The sequence below is a fragment of the Microcaecilia unicolor genome, chromosome 9, assembly GCF_901765095.1.
Source record: "Microcaecilia unicolor chromosome 9, aMicUni1.1, whole genome shotgun sequence".
NCBI classification, from domain to species: Eukaryota; Metazoa; Chordata; class Amphibia; order Gymnophiona; family Siphonopidae; genus Microcaecilia; species Microcaecilia unicolor.
In genome coordinates, this window is record NC_044039.1 from 194834184 (window position 1) to 194857724 (window position 23541).

The following is a 23541-nucleotide window of genomic DNA, read 5'->3' on the forward strand; positions in this document are numbered from 1 at the left end:
TCCTCTTTTTGAGGACATGTCCAGGCAACCGGGCGAGTTTTGCCAATCTGTCTGTTTGTCCGGATTTCTGGACAAACGGGCAGATTGCTAGCCTCCCCTCCCCTTACTTACTACTGCTCTGGCCGCCGAGAGTTGAAGTGACCTCGCGAGATTTCAACTCTCGGTGGCCATTTTGAATCAGCGCCGAGATCACGAACAGGAAGGATGCATGCAGGGCAGCGCTCCGGGCAGGAAAGAGGGGGCTCTTTCCTGCCCCAAAGAGGTCACTAGAGCATCAGGGCAGTAGTAAGGTAAGGGGAGGGGGGTGAAGGGGATGGGGAGTGACGGGGTGTGTGACAGGGGGGAGGGGAAATGTGACAGGGGCGGAGCAAGGGCGTGAAAGGGGACAGGGCAGGGTGTGAAAGGGATGGGGCGGGTGGGCATGAAAGGGGGCGGGGCATGTGTCCTCCTTTTTGGGGGACAAAATATGGTAACCCTATGCATGCGTGCATGTGTAAACTCCAATTAGTGACAATTAGTGACAATAATTGATTATTAGTGCCAAATTACTGGCATTAATTGGCATGTTAATTGCATGTATAAATTGGATATGCACAATTTTGAGTGCTGTATAGAGAATTAGGGAATTAGTGTGCAACTTGATTGGCACATAACTGCAAGGGGACAAAGGGGGGAGCCACATATGTGGGTCCCACATTTACACATGTAACATTTAGAATACTGTAAGTTACATGCTAAGGTGCCACATTTAGGCAAGTGCATTTATCCCTAATTCTATAAAAGATGTCAAAAATTGGATGTGCAATTTAATTGAATAAGCTAATTAGCACCAATAATTGGCTTTTTAACAAGCAATTATTGCCAGTAACTAGATTTAACTGGCATTTACATGCAATCTGAAAAAGGGGGCACGGAAATGGGAGGGTTATAGGCGTACCAGGGATGTTCCTACAATTAACGCGCATTGTTACAGAATAATGGGGATATGAAACTAGTATAGGGGTGTACATTTGTACCATGTCTCAGCTGGTGCAAAAGGCCATGCCTAAAGTGAGGCACAATTCCCAGATGTATGCACTATTCTCTAAACCTCACCTACTTTAAACACAGCTTATAAAATAGCACTTTTTTTCAGCACCGATTTATTTATTTTTAGCACTTGGTATACTTCAAGTGATCCCTAAGGCGACTATGCGGTTTACAATTTCTATTACAGGGCTCACAATCTAAATTAAGTATTGTGCCTGGGGCAGTGGAGGGCTAAGTGACTTGCCCAGGGTCACATGGAGCTGCAGAGGGAATTGAACCTGGTTCCCCCCAGGATCTCAATCCGCTGCCGACCGTCTGGCACCAGTGAAAATTGAACCTTACCACTAAATCAGAGGGTGGCGGTAAGGTCTCAGGCCAAAAATGGACACATATCCATTTTCATCCCCCTCCCCCCCAAAAAAGGCATTTTTGCAGGTGCGCTGAAAAATGAGCCTGCGCGGGTCCAATACACACATCTGCACCAGCGCAGGCCATTTTTCAGCGCACCTTAGTAAAAGGACCTTTTACTGCACAGACTACTTTAATGTGTACTACCCATTAGTGCACTCCGGCACTTAACAGTTAGCATAAGATTGCTAACTAAATCCACATTTGCTCGATAGGGTTAATCCAGTCCTGGGTTTACCCTACTGCATGCAGGAACTTGTAGTCTTGCTTTGCTTAGGGACTGCAAGGGGGAAGTCAGAACTACAAGTCCCTGCATTCAGCAAGATAAACCCAAGACTAGATCAACCCTGTTGGGCGAATCTGGATCCAGTTGGCAACGTTAAGTTAGCACGTGCTAAAACCAGGCGCTAACTGCTTAGCACACCTTAGTAAACATGTCCCTTAGCTGTAGAAAATATTTGTGGGAAACGTAAGCTCAGTGCGTTTTTTCTAGCAAAAAAGGTGCTGGTACTCAAATGCTAGGCCACCTTTCAGGGGTGGGGTGATCACTGAGGGACTCATCCCACAATAGCCAGGCCCTCTGCAACCAGTCACAGAATCCATGACAAGGCACAATTGGTGTGTATAGTCTGAGTTCCTTCATGAAAACATGGGGTTCATGGGTTAATTTTAGCAGTCGATGGAAAAGGTGCCGGTACTCAGTACCCCCTCAAAAAAAGCCCTGCGTAAGCTAGAACCCAGATAGGGTCATTTTTACAAATCAATAGGAAATAATCAATATAAAGAAAATCGGCGTTAACTCTGTCTCATCTGTGTTTAGGATACAGACCAATTACTTGTCCTTACAAAGAATAAATCAGGAGCTGGAAGATAAAGTTCAAAGAATGGTAAGTCCTATAACGCTTGCATGAATCCATAGCTAAGATAATCATCGTCTTTTGCAAAATTGTCATTGGTCCTCCTTTCGTTAATTTGGTTTCTCTGAGTATGTCAATGTATGCATGGTTTCACCTTCCCTATGACCTGCTGTCGGAAATAGCTAAGTCGTGACATTTGAGTGATGAAAGAATAAAGACAGCCAGGCAGAAATACAGCGGAGATCTGCTGCTGCCCGATGTTTGAGAAATCCCACTGGCATGTTTCAGCTCTCAGAAAATGTCAAGGATCATAAAAAGGTTGAAAATTTTACCTAGTCCCATCTTCTAAATGAGCAGCAAACCAAGTGTCTTGGGAAAAAAAAAAAGATGGTTTCGAGTGTGACTTTGTGACATTATAATAAGAGCTTAAAGCACTTTTGTTGTAAGAAATGTGTCTTCTTATTCTTATTACTAGCCGTTGAGCCCGTGTAAACGGGCTAGTTTTGGAATGGGGGGGTTCCGAGCCCCCCCCCCCCCCCGAGGTCGCCGCTGCTCACCCCCCCCCCCCCCCCCGGCCCGAGCACTGTCTGTTATTGAACTTACATCGCACCACGCAGACGCAGCAGGCACATCAGCAAAGCTGCCATCGGGATGGGCTTCCTTCTCTGCCTGGGTCCCGCCCTCGTGTGACGTAACGCGGCGAGGGTGGGACACAGGCAGAGAAGGAAGCCCGTCCCGACGGCAGCTTTGCTGATGTGCCTGCTGCGTCTGTGTGGCGCGAGGTAAGTTCAATAAGACAGTGCTCGGGCCGGGTGGAGGGGTAGCGGTGGCGGCAACTCCGGATGGGGGGAGCGGTAGCAGTGACCTCGGGGGGGAGGAAGGGAAGGGCAGAGCGGTTGCGAGTACATCTGCGGCATGCGCAGTAGAGACTTCCCGCTCTGTCCCGCCCCCCTCATCACGTATTGATGCAGGGGCGGGGCAGAGAGGGAAGTCTCTACTGTGCATTTGCGAGTGAGTACGACATTCGCCTTTTATATGTTTGATAGTGTGAAAGCTAAATTTGGATGACCAATGTCTACCTAACAGCTTTGATAACAAACATTCACGGCCCGATGTTCAAAGAGATTTAGCCGGTCACTGAAAAGTTAAATCACTTCATCGGGGCTAGTCGCTAATAATCAGTGGCACTTAACTGGCTAAGGGGTCCTTTTACTAAGGTGCACTGCAGTGGCGTAGCAAGGGCGGGGCGGTGGGGGCGGTCTGCCCCGGGTGTCAATGGGTGGGGGGGATGCTCTGCTGGCGAGTCCCTACCAGCTCCATCCACCCGGCAGCTGTGTGGTGCGGCGCCTCGCGTCTGCGCTGCTGTAAGAGAAGAAAATCGCCTCGTCGGCCCTTCCCTCACTCTCTGTCCCACCCTCGAGGAAATAGGACGTTACATCAGAGGGCGGGACACAGTGAGGGAAGGGCCGACGAGGCGATTTTCTTCTTTTACAGCATTGTAGAGTCGCGCAAGGCACCAGGTGGACGGAGCTGGTAGACAGGTGGGGACTGAGTCGGGGGGGGGGGTGCCGTGTTGCTGTGTCACGCCGGGGGGGGTGCCGTGTTGCCCTGCAGCCGGGGGGGTGCGCGCAGCAGCGATCCGCCCCGGGTGGCAGTGAACCACAGAACGCCACTGGTGCACTGAAAAGTGGCCTGCGCTAGTGTAGGTGCGTGTTTTGAATGCGCGCAGATCCATTTTTCAGCGCACCTATAAAAAATGCCTTGGGGGGGGGGGGCCGAAAATGAACATGCGGCCAAATGATGAGTCTGACTACTTCCCTTAAGGCCTCTTTTATCAAGCTGCGCTAATGCCAAAAATGTTGCCTTAGGTTATCAGTACTGCTGTTCATTAATCACAATTTTATAAGTATTTAAAGGATCATTTTACGGGTAGTGGTATTGAGTTGATCATAATTGTGGAGTTTAATTCTCAAAATCTTAAGGGGGAAGGATATGGGCCTAAAAGTTAACTGAGGAGGCACAAGGCTGAAAGTTTGTCTAGGCCACCTGGGGTCAAATTCAGCCATCAGGCAGTGTTTTGCTCACCACCAACGGCGTTATTGCTGGATATTCAATGCCAGGACCTGTGTGGGCTTCAGCTTTGAATATCCGGTTATTTTTAAGCCATTTAAAACATCGCCACTTAAGTCAATATTGATCACTTAAGTGGCCATTGGTTACCGCATAAAAATAGGACAGACATTTATGGGGTCCCGTTTATATGGTAATTGTGGCCGCTTAGGGCCCAATTCTATTTATGGCGCCTAAAATTAATGAGCGATAGGCAATCACACCTAAGTGTATTCTAAATATAGTACGCGCAGTATTTAGAATATGCTTAGGTGTAGTTCATGTGATTAAATCTAAGCGCATCCATTTACGCCAACGAAAAGCTGGTGTAAATCCCTGCATGTAGATTTACACGCACTGACCCATATTTTATAACAATGCGTGTAGATTTTGGAATACCCACGAAATGCCCATTTTCACACCCCTAAGCACGCTACCTTTTGCTTGCACACATTAGAATTTAGGCGCAGTACATTAAAGAATATGCTTAGCAATGTATGCGTGTAAATTCTAATTTTTGCCAAGTATGGTAGGAAGCTGATGCTTTATAGAGTAAAAGAAAAGGCCACCTTAAACAAATAGGTTTTCAGTGGAATTCAGAGCCATGATACACATCCAAGAATGAATGCCAAAAATGTTGCATTCATGAGCTCGTTACCCTAGCAGCCTGCTTGTCAGACAAAACGTGTGTGGCCACTGAGGTTTGGGAGAAATTCAGTTTTGCTTTCTGCTTTGTAAGTTTTCCCTAGTGATATCAATGGTCAGTTAACTTTCTTAGAAATATGTGTTGGGGTCTGCTTACGATTATCACACGTTAGACAGTCACCCCCATAAGAGCTTGCCCCAACTGACTATTGCCGGAACACTCACATCCTTGGGTTTTTCTTACACTAACAAAACAAATAATATTTACTTACTCAGAAGTGAAATAAAAAGAAACGTTTATTCTGGGATGGATGCTACTGGCCGGTAGTTGGTGATGTCATTTGTTTTTTTCTTGGTGTCTTTTGGTATTGGGGTGAGTGAGATGTTGCCTTTTTCTTTAGGGAAGATGCCTTGTTGAAACATGAAGTTTAAGCAGCATGTGAGATCTGTTATGAAGCAGTGGGGGGGGGGGCGGATTTTATTAGGTAACTGGGACAGGTGTCCAACTGACAGTGGCTGTTGGAATATCTTTTAATCGCCTGGGTAACTGTATCGGCGGTGAGGAGAGCGAAGTTTGACCAGATTCGGTCCGTTGGGTATTCACCAGGGGTTGGGACTAGATCGTTAATGAAGTTTTCTATGTCCGTGTTGTCCTGAGGTATGGTTTTGCGTAGGTTTACAATTTTTTCGTTGAAGCATTTAGCAAGGTGGTCTACAGATGGGATGTCAGTGTTGGTTGTGGTGACCGGTGTTGTGTCTAGTTGTTTGTTCAGGAGATGGTATAGTTTCTTCGTGTTTTTGTAATCCGGCCCAATTTTAGTTTTGTAGTATGACCTTTTGGTCTGTCTTATTGCGTATTTGTATTTCCTTTGTATTTGTTTCCATGCGTTGAGTGTTTGTTCGTCTTTTATTTTTTTTCCATGCGCGTTCTAGTTTCCTGGATTGTGTTTTTAATTGTTTCAGTTCTTCGTTGAACCACGGTATCGAGTTGTGTCTGCGTGAAGTTCTTGTTCGTAAAGGTGCTATTTCGTCTAATATGTGTCTACCAGACTTGGCTCCTTCTCCTGAAAATTAGCTGGGGACAGGGATGGTGTAAAATCAGCATTCGCTACCCCCTGGAGGACAGGGTGTCCCGGTCATCACAGAGCAGTGACACCTATTGACTTGTTGAGGAGAACACCTGTGGCTAGGCCAGGTTCTAAAGAGAAGCATCTTCCTTGTATCTCGGCCAGAGGATTGCCATCCTGACAGCTGAGCTGGAAGTGAAAGAGAATAGAAGGATGAGTGGAGAGAGAAGCTTGGAAACCCCAGGTGGCCATCATTGTAAGCTTACACATCTTAGTCCAGTGATGACAGCTTTCCTTTGAACCTGAATACCAGACATAAGGCTAAACACAAAAGTCTGCTGAATGGATCCAAAAATGATGAATGAACTGATGTAAACGTATTGGCACAGCCAGCTCCCTGCACTATTCCCACAGCACATATATTGCTATTAATTTTACAGCAACTGCAATTGAATTAAACTCACCCCTCTGGCTGAGAAATGTGTTTAGTTTCCAGTTGTCAATAGTATAGCTCTCGGGGGAAGGGGGGGGGCTCTGACTTCATACCAATAACTGCTCTGATCAACTTGATCCATCTTCAGACCTCAAATATACAGAAAATAAACCCCATACTGAAACAGCATCATCTCTCAAAATTCCAAATAGCAGCTCTTCTGCTTTGAACTTCTGTTTAAAATTACCATTTCAGCAACCAAGACCTTTTACCTCTGTCTTGACGTTCACATTTTCATTAGGAAGTGTTGGGTATTGCCATTCGTAGCCTGTGCTTACAGGAAAAGGGCTATATTAGAGTTGGAAAGAAGAGATTGTAAGAACCCACGCATGTTTGCTTAAACAGAAGGATTCTGCCCAAATCACATTGATTTTTTTTCCTATAATTTTATTGACTTCACAAAATCTTTTTTTTTATTCAGTCATCATGTACTGAACAGAACATTAGTTCATCTGCCGTTATATTGTACAACATAATTTATCTACTGGTTCAGTGGAAAAAAACGGGGTTGCAATTACAGCCCCAGCGACACATCATGATCTACAAGTTCCTACAATGTTCTTCATATTTTTATGTCAAACTTACTGTTACGTGTTTCCAGATACTCGCAGCAGGTCCTGTGGTAGTGGAGGTGTGTAACTAAGGGGAAGGGCAAAAAGGATCCAGCAACCTTTATTTTGTACACACGGTTCTGGTTGCCACTCACTGTCTTGATTCTTGGATGCCCTATGGCACGCTGGGAAATGAGGAGTCTTATTTCAGAAAGGACGTGGAGAGGGGAATTAAAACCTCCAGGATAGAGCATGGAAAATGTTCTCAGGATTTTACAAAGCCTCTGCATTTGGTAAAATATCGTAAAACGTGTGTAAAGATGTGCAAGACTGCATGTCCATGCCTCTCCACATTCCATGGAAGCAGTGATTGTACAAAGCTGCGTATGGGGGTGGACGGTGTGGAAAACGGCAGCCTAATCCCACTTGTGCATCAGTGTGCTTTGTAAAATTACTGCTCCCAACAGTATCCATTCCCCTCCTGCCCCAATCTCCTCCAAATGCCGCAACATGCAGCACCCAACTTCCCAACACCACCCTGAACATCAACCTTCCCACCCAGATATTCCCCTCCCATTCAGATATTAAAACACACACACCCCTCCCAGAGTGCCCTCTGGACATTAGAATCTTCCTAGCAGTGCCTCCCTGATCATGAAGATCTCCCTCCAACGGGGACCACTCCGAGCGTCAATCCCTCTAGAGTAATCCCCAGATATCAACACCTCCACCGAGGGTGGTTCCCCCCCCCCCCAGCAGATCCCCACCCCTCAACCATAGCCCTGGCTCCTACCAAAGGTCCCTGGTGGCATAGAAGGAGCAGGAGCGATCATAAGTCACCCCTGCTCTTTCAATTCCAGGTTCAGAATGACATTTGTTGCGATACCTAATGATAGTCTCATGGTATTGCTGTTTGTTTGGCATCAGCCAAGGGTTACTGATTGAGAAATGCTAACATAGATGCGGCAGTATTTTCTACCGCAACTTTGAATATCTGAAATTTTACCTAAGATCAACAGGTTGAGGCATTAACGATTCCCCGAGTATTTTACAGAAGGCTATGTTGAATATGGAGCCTTTTATTTATTTATTAGGATTTATTTACCGCCTTTTTGAAGGAATTCACTCAAGCCAGTGTACAGTAAGAATAGATCAAACATGAGCAATAGGCAATTAGAGCAGTAAAAATATTCGGACAACAATACAAAGTATGGCATGGTATACTACTTGCAATGACTACACAATATGTACTAGAACATTATAATTGGTAGTGAAGGGTAAGGCAAAGTTGTAACATATAGAAGAGTAAGAAAGTAGGAAGAATTAGAAAGTAAGGTGATTGATTTGAAGAAAGTTGCACATGAGGTCAGAGAGATGGTTAAATATCATCTCAGCTAGGGTAGGAGTGGATAAACATGTCCCGCTGCAGTATGTGCAGCCCGACTCAATCCTTGTGTGTGTGAGTGAGACCAACAAGTTAGTTACTTCTTCCATTAAAGGCTTGGTTGAAGAGCCAAGCTTTCACCTGCTTCCTGAAGTAGAGGTAGTCTTGTGTTAAGCGGAGCCTTTCAGGCAATGCATTCGAGAGTGTGGGGACTACTCCGGAGAAGGCTCGCTTGCGGGTATCACATCGTGTAATGTCTTTTGGAGAGGGTGTGGTTAGTGAAAGTCCTTGGAAGGACCTTAGAGTCCCTGGTGGTGTGTGGAGGATCATCCTATTCTTCAGATACTCGGGGCTATTTCCTTTCAGGGCCTTGAAGATCAGACATATAAAATACATAGAAGGTAACCAACAAATACAAGCATTGATTTCACAAACACATTCCTCTCTTCTTTTTTTTATAATCACTTGGGAGTTTACACATGTTGCAAACTACATGTACATATGCCACCCCTTACATGTGTAATTGCTAGATTTCACTTGTACACATATAATAGGAACCAGTTAAATGGCTGAATGAAATGACTTTTTATTGAATTTTTGAATTACAGAGAATTGCTCCCTTAATCACTGGTTGAGACTCCAGCCCCAAATGCGCTGACAGTAATGCATGCCTGTAAGCAGGTGTAAATGATGAAGGCAACATTTTTTTTAAAATATACATTCATTTCCATTGGGCTAGATTCTATATATGGTGCCTGAAAAATCCGTGCAATAAAAAAATACGATTAGGCGTATTCTAAAAAGTATGCCTAGATTTTATAGACTCGTTTAAAGTTTTTGTGCAGTATATAGAATACGCTGAGCGACCTTCCATGTGACCAAATTTGGTCGCATCCATTTAGGCCATGTTTTACTTGGCTTAAATCCAGATGCCTAAGTTAGGCGCACAGCGGGTGTATTCTATAATAATGCGCACAGATTTTCGAAATGCCCACAACCTGCCCATAACCACACCCCCTTTTCAACTATGAGACTTGGAATTTACACACATCACATTAATACCAATTTGTGTTGATAATTGCTTAACATCCAATTGCGCTAATTAGCTAGTTAACCAATTAAGTTACACACATTGTTGTAGAATACGCTTCAATTCCATGTGGAAATTAAGGCATGATATATAGAATTTGGTGGTGGGGGGGTTGTGAATATATATTTTGGGCTGCTCAAACCACATCTAGATCCTGCCCCTCCCCCCCCCCCCCCCCCCCCCACATGTAAACTGATGCATTCTAAAATTGGTATTTACATGAGCATGCTCTCTATGGGCCCTGTTTACTAAGGCATGTTTGCATTTTTAATGCGCTTACAATTAGCGCATGTATTAACTGTGTAGGCACCTATAGGGATATTGTAGGTGCGTACATGATTAACACTCGTACATACTTAACATGCGTTAAAGACTATAATGAGCCTATAATGCAGCTTAGTAGACAGGGCCCTATGGGTGTAAATGCCAGTATATACATGGAGGATTGGACCACACAGTTTCTAAAACAACATCTGTAATTAAAGTTTGAAAGAACAAATCAGCTTAAAGGCCTGAAACCCTGTACATCCTTCCAGTGAACTAATTGGCAGTATCTCTTCTTAAGTTTCTCCAGTACTCACTGTGATTTATTGCAATGGTGCAAGTAAAAAATCAGCACATGTTCTCTTTGCCAGGAAAACAGTACATTAAATTCACTATTCACACATATAAATCACCAAATCTCCAATTTATTTTCTGAAAGAGAATCAATATAACCCTTAGAGTTCTTCGGGATCCGCAATTATCTGGTGTTATTATTCACTGTGAGAATGAGTCACTGGACAGAATAACTCAAGCCTTGCTTTCAAACGTTTTAGTTGCTCTTCCTTTGCCACTTTCTTTTGAAATAAAGAAACTTATGGGGCATTGGTTACTAAAGGGCTTGGGAATTTAATGCGGGAGTACTTATCCCTTAGTTCTATAAACTTGGGCGCTCAACTTTACGCTTACCCCTGGATTCAATAAAGGGTGCCCAAGATGAGCGTGCAACTTAATCGAAGAATGAGTCAATTAACACCAATAAATTGGATGCTACCAATCAATTATTGATGTTAATTGGCACCATGCAGGCGTTGTACATGCACCTGGCTGCGCGCTATTCTATAAGCCTGGATGCCCAAATTCCATAGCGTGCAATCCAAAAGGGGCATGGCCATGGGAGGGGCACGGGCAGGTCAGGGTGTTCTCAAAAGATGTGCACAGTGGTATAGAATTCTGGGGATCAGTGGCCTAGTGGCTAGAGCACTGGTCTTGCAATCCAGAGGTGGCCGGTTCAAATCCTGCCAGTGCTCCTTGTGATCTTGGCCATGTCACTTAACCCTCCATTGCCTCAGGTACAAACTTAGATTGTGAGCCCTCCTGGGACAGAGAAATATCCAGTTTACCTGAATGTAACTCACCTTGAGCTACTCCTGAAAAAGGTGTGAGCAAAATGGAAATAAACAAAACTTACATGCCAGGATTTACACCAGGTTTCAGCTGCCATAAGTCCTCATGCCCAAAGTCAGCTGCAGGAATAACTGCTAGGCCCTATTCTATAGCTGTCATCCCAAAGGGACCCTTTTAATAAGCTGCAGTAAAATGAACCCTGTGCTAGCAACGGCAGCTGTTTTTTTGCCACACGCCAGGGCCCCTTTTACCGCAGCAGATAAAAAGTCCCAAAAGAGAAATGGCTGTGAGGTAACCTTTCACTTGCCACGTGGCCATTTTGGAGGAAGCACTTACTGCTATCCACTGAGGGTGTTGCGCATGCTCAGGTTCACTAAAATGAGCATGCAGCGACATAAGGGGAAGAGCAGGGCAGACAATGCGGCGGAGACTAATGTGGGACAAACACTTCAGCTGGCGGGGGGTGGGCCAGCCAAACCAGGGCCCCAGAGCCTATTTTGGGGGTCCAGGCTCCCATGCCCCCCACATAGCTATGCCACTGACACACATAGGAGAGGATTCAATAAAAGGTGCCAAAAAGTTTCAGTGCTAAGCACTATTCTCTAAAGGGGGCATATCTTATATAAAATAGTGTTTAGCACAGATCTCGTGCTTCACTTATGAGTGCCAGACTTACACCTGCTGAAACCTGATGGCCATCATGAATGAACAGCAGGAGGAAAGTAGCTGGTAAGCTGGGAGATACATAGTTAGAAGGACTATGCCCTGAAGCAGAGCTGGTTTTTCAATCTGCAGGTAGAAAATTCGTTTTTTTGAGAATTTTGCTAGGTTTTCCTTCTTTAAAAAATATTCAATTTAAGGCTGTTTTTGAGAAGTCTTTTTCTTGAGTTGGAGCTAGAGTATGGAATAAGTTACCTTTGCATTTAAGGTTGGTCCCTTCTTACTTCTCTTTTAGGAACATGTTTTAAAAAAACGCATCTTTTTGAACAATTATTTTTTTAAAGTTTTGGATTTTATATTTGTTTTTGGTTTAATGTATTATGTATTTACTGGATTTTTCTTTTATTGTGTTTTTAGATTGTTAATTTCTCCTTATTGTTGGAGCTTTCCCTCCTTATTGTAAACTGCTTTGAATCCTTTTGGAACAATAGCGGTATAAAAAATTCTGATAGTATAATATAGCATGCGGTGAAACATACCCATGTCGGCGGCAGGCTGTAAAGGGTCCTCATAAGCTAAGTACAATTTCAAATATATCAGCCAAGTTGAACTAAGTCGAGCTAAGTGGAAAGATACGATGGTAAATATTTAGGAAACCAATGACGATTTTGGTGAGTCATGAGGCTATGTTACTTCGTGAGAAACGAGTCACCAGCTGAGATTTCAAGGAAGGTAAAGATAGAGTGATAACTTCTGACTGTTAAAAAGCTACATATGGGATGACATATGTGGAGTGGAGGAGTGGCCTAGTGGTTAGGGTGGTGGACTTTGGTCCTGAGGAACTGAGTTCAATTCCCACTTCAGGCACAGGCAGCTCCTTGTGACTCTGGGCAAGTCACTTAACCCTCCATTGCCCCATGTAAGCTGCATTGAGCCTGCCATGAGTGGGAAAGCATGGGGTACAAATGTAACAAAACAAACATTTTGATCATTGAAGCATTGGGGATAGATTGTTGATACCTTATGTAAATGCTGGCACCCAAGTAAGGCATGGTTAACCAGTATTCTGCAATTCTGCGTGCAACTTTTCAGAATGCTCCGACATGCTCATGGCCATGCCCCCTTTTGAGAGTCACACAATGGGAGATAAGCACCAGGCTTTATAAAATAGTGTACATCCAGGTGCATGCACAAATTTTAATAAGGGCCAATTAATATCAATAATTGGTTGATAGCACCCAATTATTGATGGTTCAGAGTTCATTATCCAATTTATTTGTGCATGCATCTTGGAAGCACGTCCGACTTTGGGCGCCATAAATAGAATCCAGGGGATAAGTGTGAGCCCTGCCCACATTCAGCCCCTGTGTAAATATGTGCTATACATGTATTTGAAGAATAATGCTTAGGTGAAATATTGGTATATGCATGTGTATATCTTGTCCTGATATCATTATGTTATGTTTTTTTTGTTACATTTGTACCCCACACTTTCCCACTCATGGCAGGCTCAATGTGGCTTACATGGGGCAACAGAGGGTTAAGTGACTTGCCCAGAGTCACAAGGAGCTGCCTGTGCCTGAAGTGGGAATTGAACTCAGTTCCTCAGGACCAAAGTCCACCACCCTAACCACTAGGCCACTCCTCCACTCCACACTGTTCTTTCTATCTATCTATCTACTTCTTATTATACATAATTTTCTTATGCACCTTAACTGCAATAATGCTGAAATTCTTACCCCGTTAATATGGTCGCCATGATATTCTTATGCACCTTATCTGTTATCTATATTCTGATTTTCTTATTCCATCAACGTGATTGTTGTTGCATTATATTGTAAGCCACATTGAGCCTGCCAATAGGTGGGAAAATGTGGGATATAAATGCAGCAAATAAAAATAATAATATACGTATGCATATAAGCTAGTACTATAAACATTTATGCCCCAACTCGTTTGAATGCCATATCCAAGGAGAGATTAGGCTTTGCATAGAATTTTTGTCCTTTAGGAAAAGTTGGAAACATGGGTCTTTATGGAGGCTTTTTCTAATTAAGGGGTCCTTTGACCAAGCTGTGGTAAAAGGGGGCCTGTGCTGGTGTCAGTGCGTGGTTTTGACACGTGCAGAGGCCCTCTATTACCACAGCAGGTAGAACGCTGACTTTTTTTTTTAAAGAAATGGCCATGTAGCAAGTGACGTTAGATTATAAACATAGGCGCCCCGTATAAGAGGCTTGGGGAGGCTAAGCCTCCCCAGCCCAGTTGTGACCTTCGCCGCCTGCCTCCCACCCCCCATCCGAAATTTAAAACTTGATACCTGCTCGGGGTTAAGGGAAGGCGGCGTCGGCAGCGACACAGCACGTCAGCACCAGTGAACGCGTGCTGGCTCGGCGCGCTGAGCCAGCACGCGTTTCACTGGTGCTGATGTGCTGTGTCACTGCCGACGCCGCCTTCCCTTAACCCCGAGCAGGTATCAAGTTTTAAATTTCGGAGGGGGGGCGGGAACTGGACCTGGTGCTCGGTGGGAGGGAGGGAAGGAGGAAGGCCTGATGCTGGGTGGGTGGGAAGGAGGAAGGCCTGATGCTGCTGGCTGGGAGGGAGGAAGGAAGGAAGGAAGGAAGGCAGGCCTGATGCTGGGTGGGGTGCCTGGCGCTTGATGCTGGGTGGGTGGGTGGGAGGGAGGGAGGGAGGGGTGCCTGCTTGCCTGCCTGCCTGATGCTGGGTGGGAGGGGTGCCTGGTGTTAGGTGGGTGGGAGGAAGGGGTGCTTGATGCTGGGTGACAATTATGGGTTTAAGCTCTGCCCCCAACCCCGCCTCCAACCCCACCCCCTTTTGCCTCCTCAAACGGTTGGGCCACCAACCGCCTATGATTATAAACTATAAACAGACTTGGAGATGATGACCCTTTATATAAATCAACGATATCTAGAAAAGTAGGGAAATCTCTTTACAAAAGTATATTTCTGTCAAGTTGTAGCAATCTTAGCTTGAACATTAGACGAGTTTTGAGAGGAAAAGGCCTCGAGAAGCCCCCAGCTCTATTATAGCTTCAGAGGCTGGACTTCTTCATCATTGGCCAAAAACCTCTAGCTCAGTAGCAGTTGTAAGCAGTGGCGTAGCCAAGGGTGGGCCCGGGTGGGCCCAGGCCCACCCACTTTAGGCTCAAGCCCACCCAGTAGCAGCACACCTATGATGTGGCTGGCAGGGATCCCCAAGCCCCACCAGCCGAAAAATCCCAACAACTGTCTCTCCTGCATACCTTGTAAATAGCAGATCTTCGCCTGCAGCGAGCAGCGACTGTCACATACTGCTCACACTGGCCCCACAGCCTTCCCTCTGATGTAGTCCCTTCTATACAGAAACAGGAAGTTGCATCAGAGGGAAGGCTGTGGGGCTAACATGAGCAGTGTGTGTTAGCTGCTGCTCGCTGCTGATGAAAATCTGCTATTTAGAAGGTATATGAGGGAGGGGGGATGTTTGAGAGACCATGTGGCATGCAGGCGAGAGAGACCAAATCACTTGTGAGACAAGGCAGAGTTCTTCTGCCCACCCACCTTTGGCCCAGGCCCACCCAAAATTGGGTGTCTGGCTACGCCCCTGGTTGTAAGTATGAGCATGCAATCTTAACGAATCTTATAGATTACTTAGCTTGTATTGTTGCTCACTTATTCTCTGCTCGTTTTTCTTCTTATGTGAGTCTTGCGGTCTTTTCACCACCTGGAGTTCTGACCACGAGATTTCCCTACTTTTGTAGATATCATGTAGCAAGTGAACCATTTGCTGTGCAGTCATTTCTGGGGGAAGCACTTAAGGCCACCCATTGAAGTGGCAGTAAGGGCTCCTGCACAGCATTACCACCAGGTAAACACCAGCACCAGCTGGACATGGCGCGCGCTGGTGGTGGGAACTACTGCCGGGTTACTGAGGTAGCCTAGCAGTAGTTCTGGATTAGCGAGCCGTAAGCCTGCGTTGGGCTTACTGCCACTTCATAAAAGACACTCTAAGCTTCTGGTGTAAAGGACTGAGAGGATTCATTCTGTTTTGTTATTAATGCAGCTGATGTTCTGGTTTATTTTACTTAGGCTGCATATACATTTTTAGTTTCTTCATATTTTGTTTGTTTGAGCTTTGGGGCTAATTTCCTGTGTCCCGTGGTTTATGAATGTTTGAAATGATTTGAGTTAGTTTGTTCTATGTTTTTCTAAGTTCAAAATTTTTTTATTCTTAGAGTTAACAAATTAACAAACACTCCAGCACAACCAAGCCAGCGATAATTAACAAAGTACAATCATCATACAACCTGGGAAGCAACTGGATGCCATATGTTTTATTGCATTTTTTTTAGATGTTATGGAAATTGCGTGTAGCATACATTTGGTCAGGCATCACACAAATCTGAATAAATAAATATCAGTCCTTCACACTTTAGTAATTAATGCAAGAATGAAACTGTTGATTTAATATTTCCACATAGCAGCGTGAATTATGATTTCCATTCATTGCTGAAAACAGCAGACAATTTTTGAGATGACCCTTTCCTTTGCACATAAGAGACACACACATATCGCATAGAAATGAAGCTAGTATATTCATACTAAATGACACAGTGCTAAGAATGTGACAACTACTCCAAGTGTTGAATCTTTTTAAGGAACTTATGAATAAAGTGCTATTGGAAGGGTGTTTCAACAGATGGCTGCCTTAATTAGCTAGTGATCCAGAGTCTCAGGTCCCCCTGTTATATGAAGTAAAGATTGAAATAAATGTACATATAGGTGTGTAAAAGTACATATTTCCACTGCAGTCAGAAACTATCAAAAGGCATATAAATCTTATGATAACAAGTAAGCTTAGCAGAGATTGGGTGGCAGCACCGGTGGTTAGGAGGTGGGGCTAGTGGTTGGGAGGCGGGGCTAGTGCTGGGCAGACTTCTACGGTCTGTGCCCTGAAAATGGCAGATACAAATCAAGGTCCCAAAAAACAACAAGGCAAGCGATCTGCAAAATCCAATATGGGAAAGAAAGCCAGCAGTTCAATATAACATCAGAGAGATTTTATTGAAGATACCGTATATAAACAAATTGCCTGACACAGGCCGTGTTTTGCCCACCAAGGGCTGCGTCAGGGGCTAATTTGAAACCTCCTGAAAGGAACAATTGTAGTGCATAAAAGATGAAAAAAACCCAGCTCATACAGCAGATCCTGTGATTCCTAACGCCTGCATACACCGCTGTTGAAGCTGGAAAAAAATAATTAGCCCCTGACGCAGCCCTTGGTGGGCGAAACACGGCCTGTGTCAGGCAATTTGTTTATATACGGTATCTTCAATAAAATCTTTCTGATGTTATATTGATCTGCTGGCTTTGTTTCCCAGATACAAATCAAGGTCAGGTATACATATAAAGTAGCATATACGAGTTTATCTTGTTGGGCAGACTGGATGGACCGTACAGGTTTTTTTTTGCCGTCACCTACTATGTTACTATGTTAAAGTAGGAAGTATCAGAAGGAATAGGGGTAGCATCTATTTTGCATTAAGAACATGAGCAATAAAAAGACAGCATTATGCATCAAAGGGTAAACGGTAATGCATTCGATATACCACCTTTCAGTGGTACAACCAACGTGGTTTGCATATTTATATGCTCACAATCTAAGGCCACCTTTTATAAAGCCGTGCTAGTGGCTGTTGGTGTGGTTATGCTGACACAGCCCATTCAAAGTGAATGGGCTCTGTCGGCATTGCTGCGCAGCTTTGTAAAAGGGGGGTTAATTTTGTACCTGGGGCAATGGAGGGTTAAGGGGTCCTTTTACTAAGCTGTAGGAAAAAGGGCACTGCACTAGCAGCAGGGGTTGTTTTTCCTACATGCCAGGGCCGTTTTTTCTGCAGCCGGTAAAAGCCCAAAAAGATGGCCATGGGTTATTGCCGCACAAGTCATTTCCGGGGGTTTTCTTTTTCCCCTGGAAATGGTGCGCTTGGGGCAGGACTACTGCCGGTGGCCACATTGGGCCAGTGGTAGTCACGGAAGAGCGAGCATTAAGCCCATGTTGGGCTTGCTGCCGCTCTGTAAAAGGCCCCCTAAGTGACTTGCCCAGGGCAACAAGGAGTCATAGTGGGATTTGAACCCAAATTCCCCAAGTTCCCAACCCACTGCACTAAGTATAAGACTACTCCACTCTATCATAAATAGTACAATTCAATTTTATTTGCTTTATGATCACCTTTCCCATGCATATGTTAAAAAAAAATAGATTAAATGCAAAACCAGAGAGTAGTAAAATCCCATTAGCAAAATAAACTTGCATGGCATTTATTAACAATCATTGACCTAATCATACAATTTATCTCATCCGCCTATCATTACAACATGCTGTTCAGTGGCATCCTTGGAACATCTGTTGCACAGCTACTAAATTCCAGAATATGTTCCTCTTCCTAGAGGCAGCCATCTGGGCAGATTCTGCCGGGACCCGTAACAAACCACACACTCCTTGGTCTATTCTGGCATCTGGCTTTGGTCCCGATATTCAAACCCACTGGTTATATAGAGAAAAGGAGTGATTCTGTGCATTCCACCCCCCCCCCCCCCCCCCCCCCACTAAAGTTCTGCAGTTGGGACTTAGGCTATGTTTAAACAGTGTGCCTTATTTGGAAATGTAGCATTTGCCTGAATTGGATGCTTTAGTCATATTGGCATGCTTTTTTTATTTTGGATGTGTGAGCAAAAATCGTTACACAAGGTGAAAATTAATTTAAGGAAGTGAAAAAACAAAAACTTCGCAACACTACAATTTATTTTCAGCTGCAGTAAAAGTAAATCTGATGTTAGCACTGCAAAAACATGGGCACTGAATATTGATGAGCTATGTCTTTAATTCTTAATAAATGAGTGTGCATTGGCAAATCCCCTTGGGGAGGATCTTTAGACATGTCCCTTTTGGTGTATGTAAGCACTTTTAAAATGTTATCCAATGTAATAGGTTCTCTTCTATAAACTGTTTATCAAAAAGGAACGTTAAATCTCTAGACCAATGGGGTAGGCATCATGGTCCCAGGGTAATAGTGAATAGAGAATCCACAAAGCGTGGAGAACTCAAAGAAGACCCACGGATACTTTGTAAAACAAACAGAAAAGTGGGCACAAAACCAGGAGTCCCAGAGACTGGATCACAGTAAAGCTAAAACCAAATTTTATTAATTAGTATATTTGACTCGACACAACCGTTGTGTTTCAGCCAAAAGGCCATGTGGGTGATCCAGGTGAACTGAGACTGAACATGCCATTGTGGCACACCATATTGATTATTGTATAGAAATTATGGTTTATAAACTCTAATATTTAAAATAAAATGCATAGCACCTAGGAAGGATGGAGTGCCAGTCATTGCAAAACAATGACACACAATCCAGCTCATTTTCCAAAGAGAAGGGCGCCCATATTCCGACCCAAATCGGGAGATGGGCACCCTTCTCCCGTTGGCGCCCAAATCGGTATAATCGAAAGCCGATTTTGGGCGCCTCCAACTGCAGTCTGTCGCGGGAACGGACAAGTTGACGGGGGCGTGTCGGAGGCGTGGTGAAAGCGGGACTGGGGCGTGTTTATCAGCCGAGGAGAGATGGGCGCCCTTGGCTGATAATGGAAAAAAGAAGGGCGGCAGTAGCGAGAATTTGTGCCGCTTTTTTTGGACTCTTTTTTTCACGAATAAGTCCCCAAAAAGTGCCCCAACTGCCCAGAAGATCACCAGAGGAAATCGGGGATGACCTCCCCTGACTCCCCCAGTGGTCACTAACCCCCTCCCACCAAAAAAAAAGAAGTTTAAAAACATTTTTTGCCAGCCTGTATGCCAGCCTCAAATATCATACCCAGCTCCATGACAGCAGTATGCAGGTCCCTGGAGCAGTTGTTAGTGGGTGCAGTGCACTTCCGGCAGGTGGACCCAGGCCCACCCCCCCCCCCCACCTGTTACACTTATGGTGGTAAATGGGAGCCCTCCAAACCCCCCCCCCCAAAACCCACTGTACCCACATGTAGGTGCCCCCCTTCACCCATAAGTGCTATGGTAATGGTGTAGAGTTCTGGGGAGTGGGTTTTGGGGGGGGGATTTGGGGGGCTCAGCACCCAAGGGAAGGGAGTTATGGACTTGGGAGGTATTTTACTGTTTTGTTTTACTTTTTACAATTGCCCCCTAGGGTGCCCGGTTGGTGTCCTGGCATGTGAGGGGACCAGTGCACTACGAATCCTGGCCCCTTCCACAACCAAATGCCTTGGATATGTTCATTTTTGAGCTGGGCGGCTTCGGTTTCCATTATCGCTAAAAACCGATACCGCCCTTCTCAAATCCGCCCAAATCTGATGCATTTGCCTGGCACTAACCATACTATCGAAACAAAAGATGGACGCCCATCTTTTTCGAAAATACGGCCTGTCCCGCCCCTTCACGTACCCATCCTCAGAGATAGTCACCCATGGCGTTCGATTATGCCCCTCTATGTCTGGTACACTTACACTGGATTCCAAAGGGAACTGTTGTTCATGCCTCTTTGCCAGAAAACCGCGATATCTATGGCTAGATTAAGAACAAAAGAGCATAAGAATTGCTGAACTGGGTCAGTCCAAAGGTCCATCTAGCCCAGTATCCTGCTTTCAACAGTAACTAATTCAGGTCACAAGAACTCGGCAGAATCCCAAAGAGTAGCAAGATTTTATGCTGTACCAGTCCCAGGAATAAGTAGTGGCTTTGCAGTGTATGGAATTTTCCTCCATGAATTTGTCCAAACCTTTGTTAAACCCAAATATGCTACTGCTTTTACCACATCCTCTGGCAACGAGTTCCAGATTTTAACTTTTCATTGAATGAAAAAAAAATGTACTCTTATTTGTTTTAAAAGTATTACCATGTAACTTCATGGAATGTCCCCTGGTCTTTGTACTATTTGAAAGAGTAAACAATCGATTCATGTTTAACTGTTCTACTCCATTCAGGATTTTGTAGACCTCTATCATATCCCCTCTCCTCAGACATCTCTTCTCCAAGCTGAAGAGCCCTAACCTCTTAAGCCTTTCCTCATATGAGAGGAATTTCATCCCTTTAATCATTTCAGTTGCCCTTCTTTGAACCTTTTCTAATTCTGCTATATCTTTTTTGAGATACAGTGACGGGAATTGTATTTATTTATTAGGATTTATTAACCGCCTTTATGAAGAGATTCACCCAAGGTGGCACACAATACTCAACGTGAACTTCCAATTCCAGTGCACATTTCTATCCCTCACTACTACTACCCCCCCCCCCCCCGGCGAAAGGACACCCCCCCCCCCCGGGTGCAGCACAACCCCTCCCCCCACCCCCCCGGTGAAAGGACACCTCCCCCCCCCCCCGGTGAAAGGACGGATACCTCCCCCCAGGTGCATTTTTACCTGATGAGGGGGTGCCGCGCGCCTGTCGGCTTCGCTCATTCCCTGCTCCCTCTGCCCCGGAACAGTAAGTAACCTGTTCCGGGGCAGAGGGAGCAGGGAACGAGCATTGCCGACAGACGCGCGGCACCCCCCCCCCCCCCCCAGCGGCGTGCACCAGGGCGGACCGCACCCACCGCCCCCCCCCCCTTGGTATGCCACTGCTCCCTCAGCTTCATTGATTTCAATTTCCACCAGTGCTTACTTATTTAGAGCATTTATATCCCACATTTTCCCACCCATGGGCAGGCTCAATGTGGCTTATGTCAGTTTAAAAAGGCGTACAGTAGTGTAAAAAGGCTTACATCAATCTAGTAACAAACAATCAGATACATTTAGGTTGAAGTAGTTGGTGAGTAATGACAGAGGGGAAGAAAAGAGAAAGGTGCAAAAGAGTACAATACATCCGTATAACAGTAACAGTTCAGGAGTCACTAATACAATGCGGGACTTTAGCGTAAGCTTTTCTAAATAAGGTGGTCTTCAGTGATATTCTGAAAGTTGGTTGATCGTAAGTAGTACTTAACAGACCTTTCCATTGTGGAGTGTTGATGTCTGGTTTGAAGCAAAACAAGCTTGACACAGCATTTGGAGCAATCAGAGGGGGGTAAATGTTCAAAGCAGATTTTGCTGGTACCCACCAAAATGGCATCCCCCCGGGGAGTTACAAGATCTCTTGGAGCCCGTGATGACTGATAGCACAATGAACATGTCTGAGTTCAAAGTGGAAGTGGTGAATCTCAGCAGTCAAATCAAATGCAACAGAAAAGTGAGCAGATGCAACACTTAGAAAAATGAGTGTTAGAAGTTGAACTTGGCCTTCAAAATATGTACAAGGAATGTAAACACACAATACCCAAGGTGAAGTTGCACCATGAAGCGATACAGAGGCATTATAATATTTTTGTTGTCTTATTTTATTAATAAAAAAGGCCCGTTTCTATCAGAAATGAAACGGGCGCTAGCAAGGTTTTTGGCTGCTGCCACACACTGAGCAGTAGATTCCAACATATTGTCCATGATGACACCTAGATCTTTTTCTTGGGTAATGACTTTTAATGTGGAACCAGGCTGCTGGCATCGGCGTTTAAGAAGGAGATAGAGCAGCTTTTAAACTAGAAATGGGGGGAAGGCCGACAGTCGCTCAAAAGAGCATGGTTCGGGATAAGGTATCTTTCAAAGATATCACCATAACAGGGAAGATAGAGTATCCTGATAGTGAGGTTGCAAAAGAGATTGTAGTAGATCGGGTATCTTTAAATAACAATAAAAATCAGACAAAAGATTGCCAATTAATACTGTCAAGTACTAAGCATGATGTACTTAGGAACAACAAACATAGTTTGAAATGTCTATATGCGAATGCCAGGAGCCTAAGAAATAAGATGGGGGAGTTGGAATATATTGCACTAAATGAAAAATTAGATATAATAGGCATCTCTGAGACCTGGTGGAAGGAGGATAACCAGTGGGACACTGTCATACCGGGGTACAAATTATATCGTAGTGATAGGGTGAATCGGATTGGTGGAGGGGTAGCATTGTATATTAACGAGAGCCTTGAATCAAATAGATTGAAAATTCTGCAGGAAACAAAACACTCCTTGGAATCACTGTGGATTGAAATTCCATGTGCAAAGGGGAAAAGGATAGTGATAGGAGTGTACTACCGTCCGCCTGGCCAGGACGAACAGACGGATGCGGAAATGTTAAAGGAAATCAGGGACGCAAACAAACTGGGCAACACAATAATAATGGGGGATTTCAATTACCCGCATATAGACTGGGTTAATGTAACATCTGTACACGCAAGGGACATAAGATTTCTTGATGAAATCAAGGACAGCTTCATGGAACAGCTAGTTCAGGAGCCGACAAGAGAAGGAAAAATACTAGACTTAGTCCTTAGTGGTGCTCATGATCTAGTGCAGGGGGTAACGATACGAGGGCCGCTTGATAACAGTGATCATAATATGATCGGTTTTGATATTGGCATTGAAGGAAGTGAAACTAGGAAATCAAGTACGCTAGCGTTTAACTATAGAAAAGGTGATTACGACAAAATGAGAAAAATGGTGAAAAAAAGACTGAAAGGAGCAGCTCGCAGAGTAAAAAACTTGCATCAGGCGTGGATGCTGTTTAAAAACACCATCCTGGAGGTTCAGGACAAATATATTCCACGTATTAGAAAAAAGGGAAAAAAGACTAAACGTCAGCCGGCGTGGCTAAACAGTAAGATAAAGGAAATCATTAGAGCCAAAAAACAATCCTTCAGAAAGTGGAGAAGAGAACCAACTGAAAGTAACAGGATAGATCATAAGGAATGCCAAGCCAAATGCAAAGCGGAGATAAGGAGGGCAAAAAAGGACTTTGAGAAGAAATTAGCGTTGGAAGCAAAAATACA

The 23541-nt window shown here is 44.6% G+C and overlaps 1 protein-coding gene across 1 annotated transcript in view; it reads left to right on the forward strand.

Annotated features, from left to right (window-relative positions):
• The window catches only part of BEGAIN (brain enriched guanylate kinase associated), a 219241-nt gene that overhangs the window by 139662 nt on the left and 56038 nt on the right, over positions 1–23541 (forward strand). The window contains exon 4 of the mRNA XM_030214925.1: positions 2258–2324. Within this exon, the coding sequence (XP_030070785.1) occupies positions 2258–2324 (67 nt within the window). The remainder of the gene's footprint in view (positions 1–2257; positions 2325–23541) is intronic.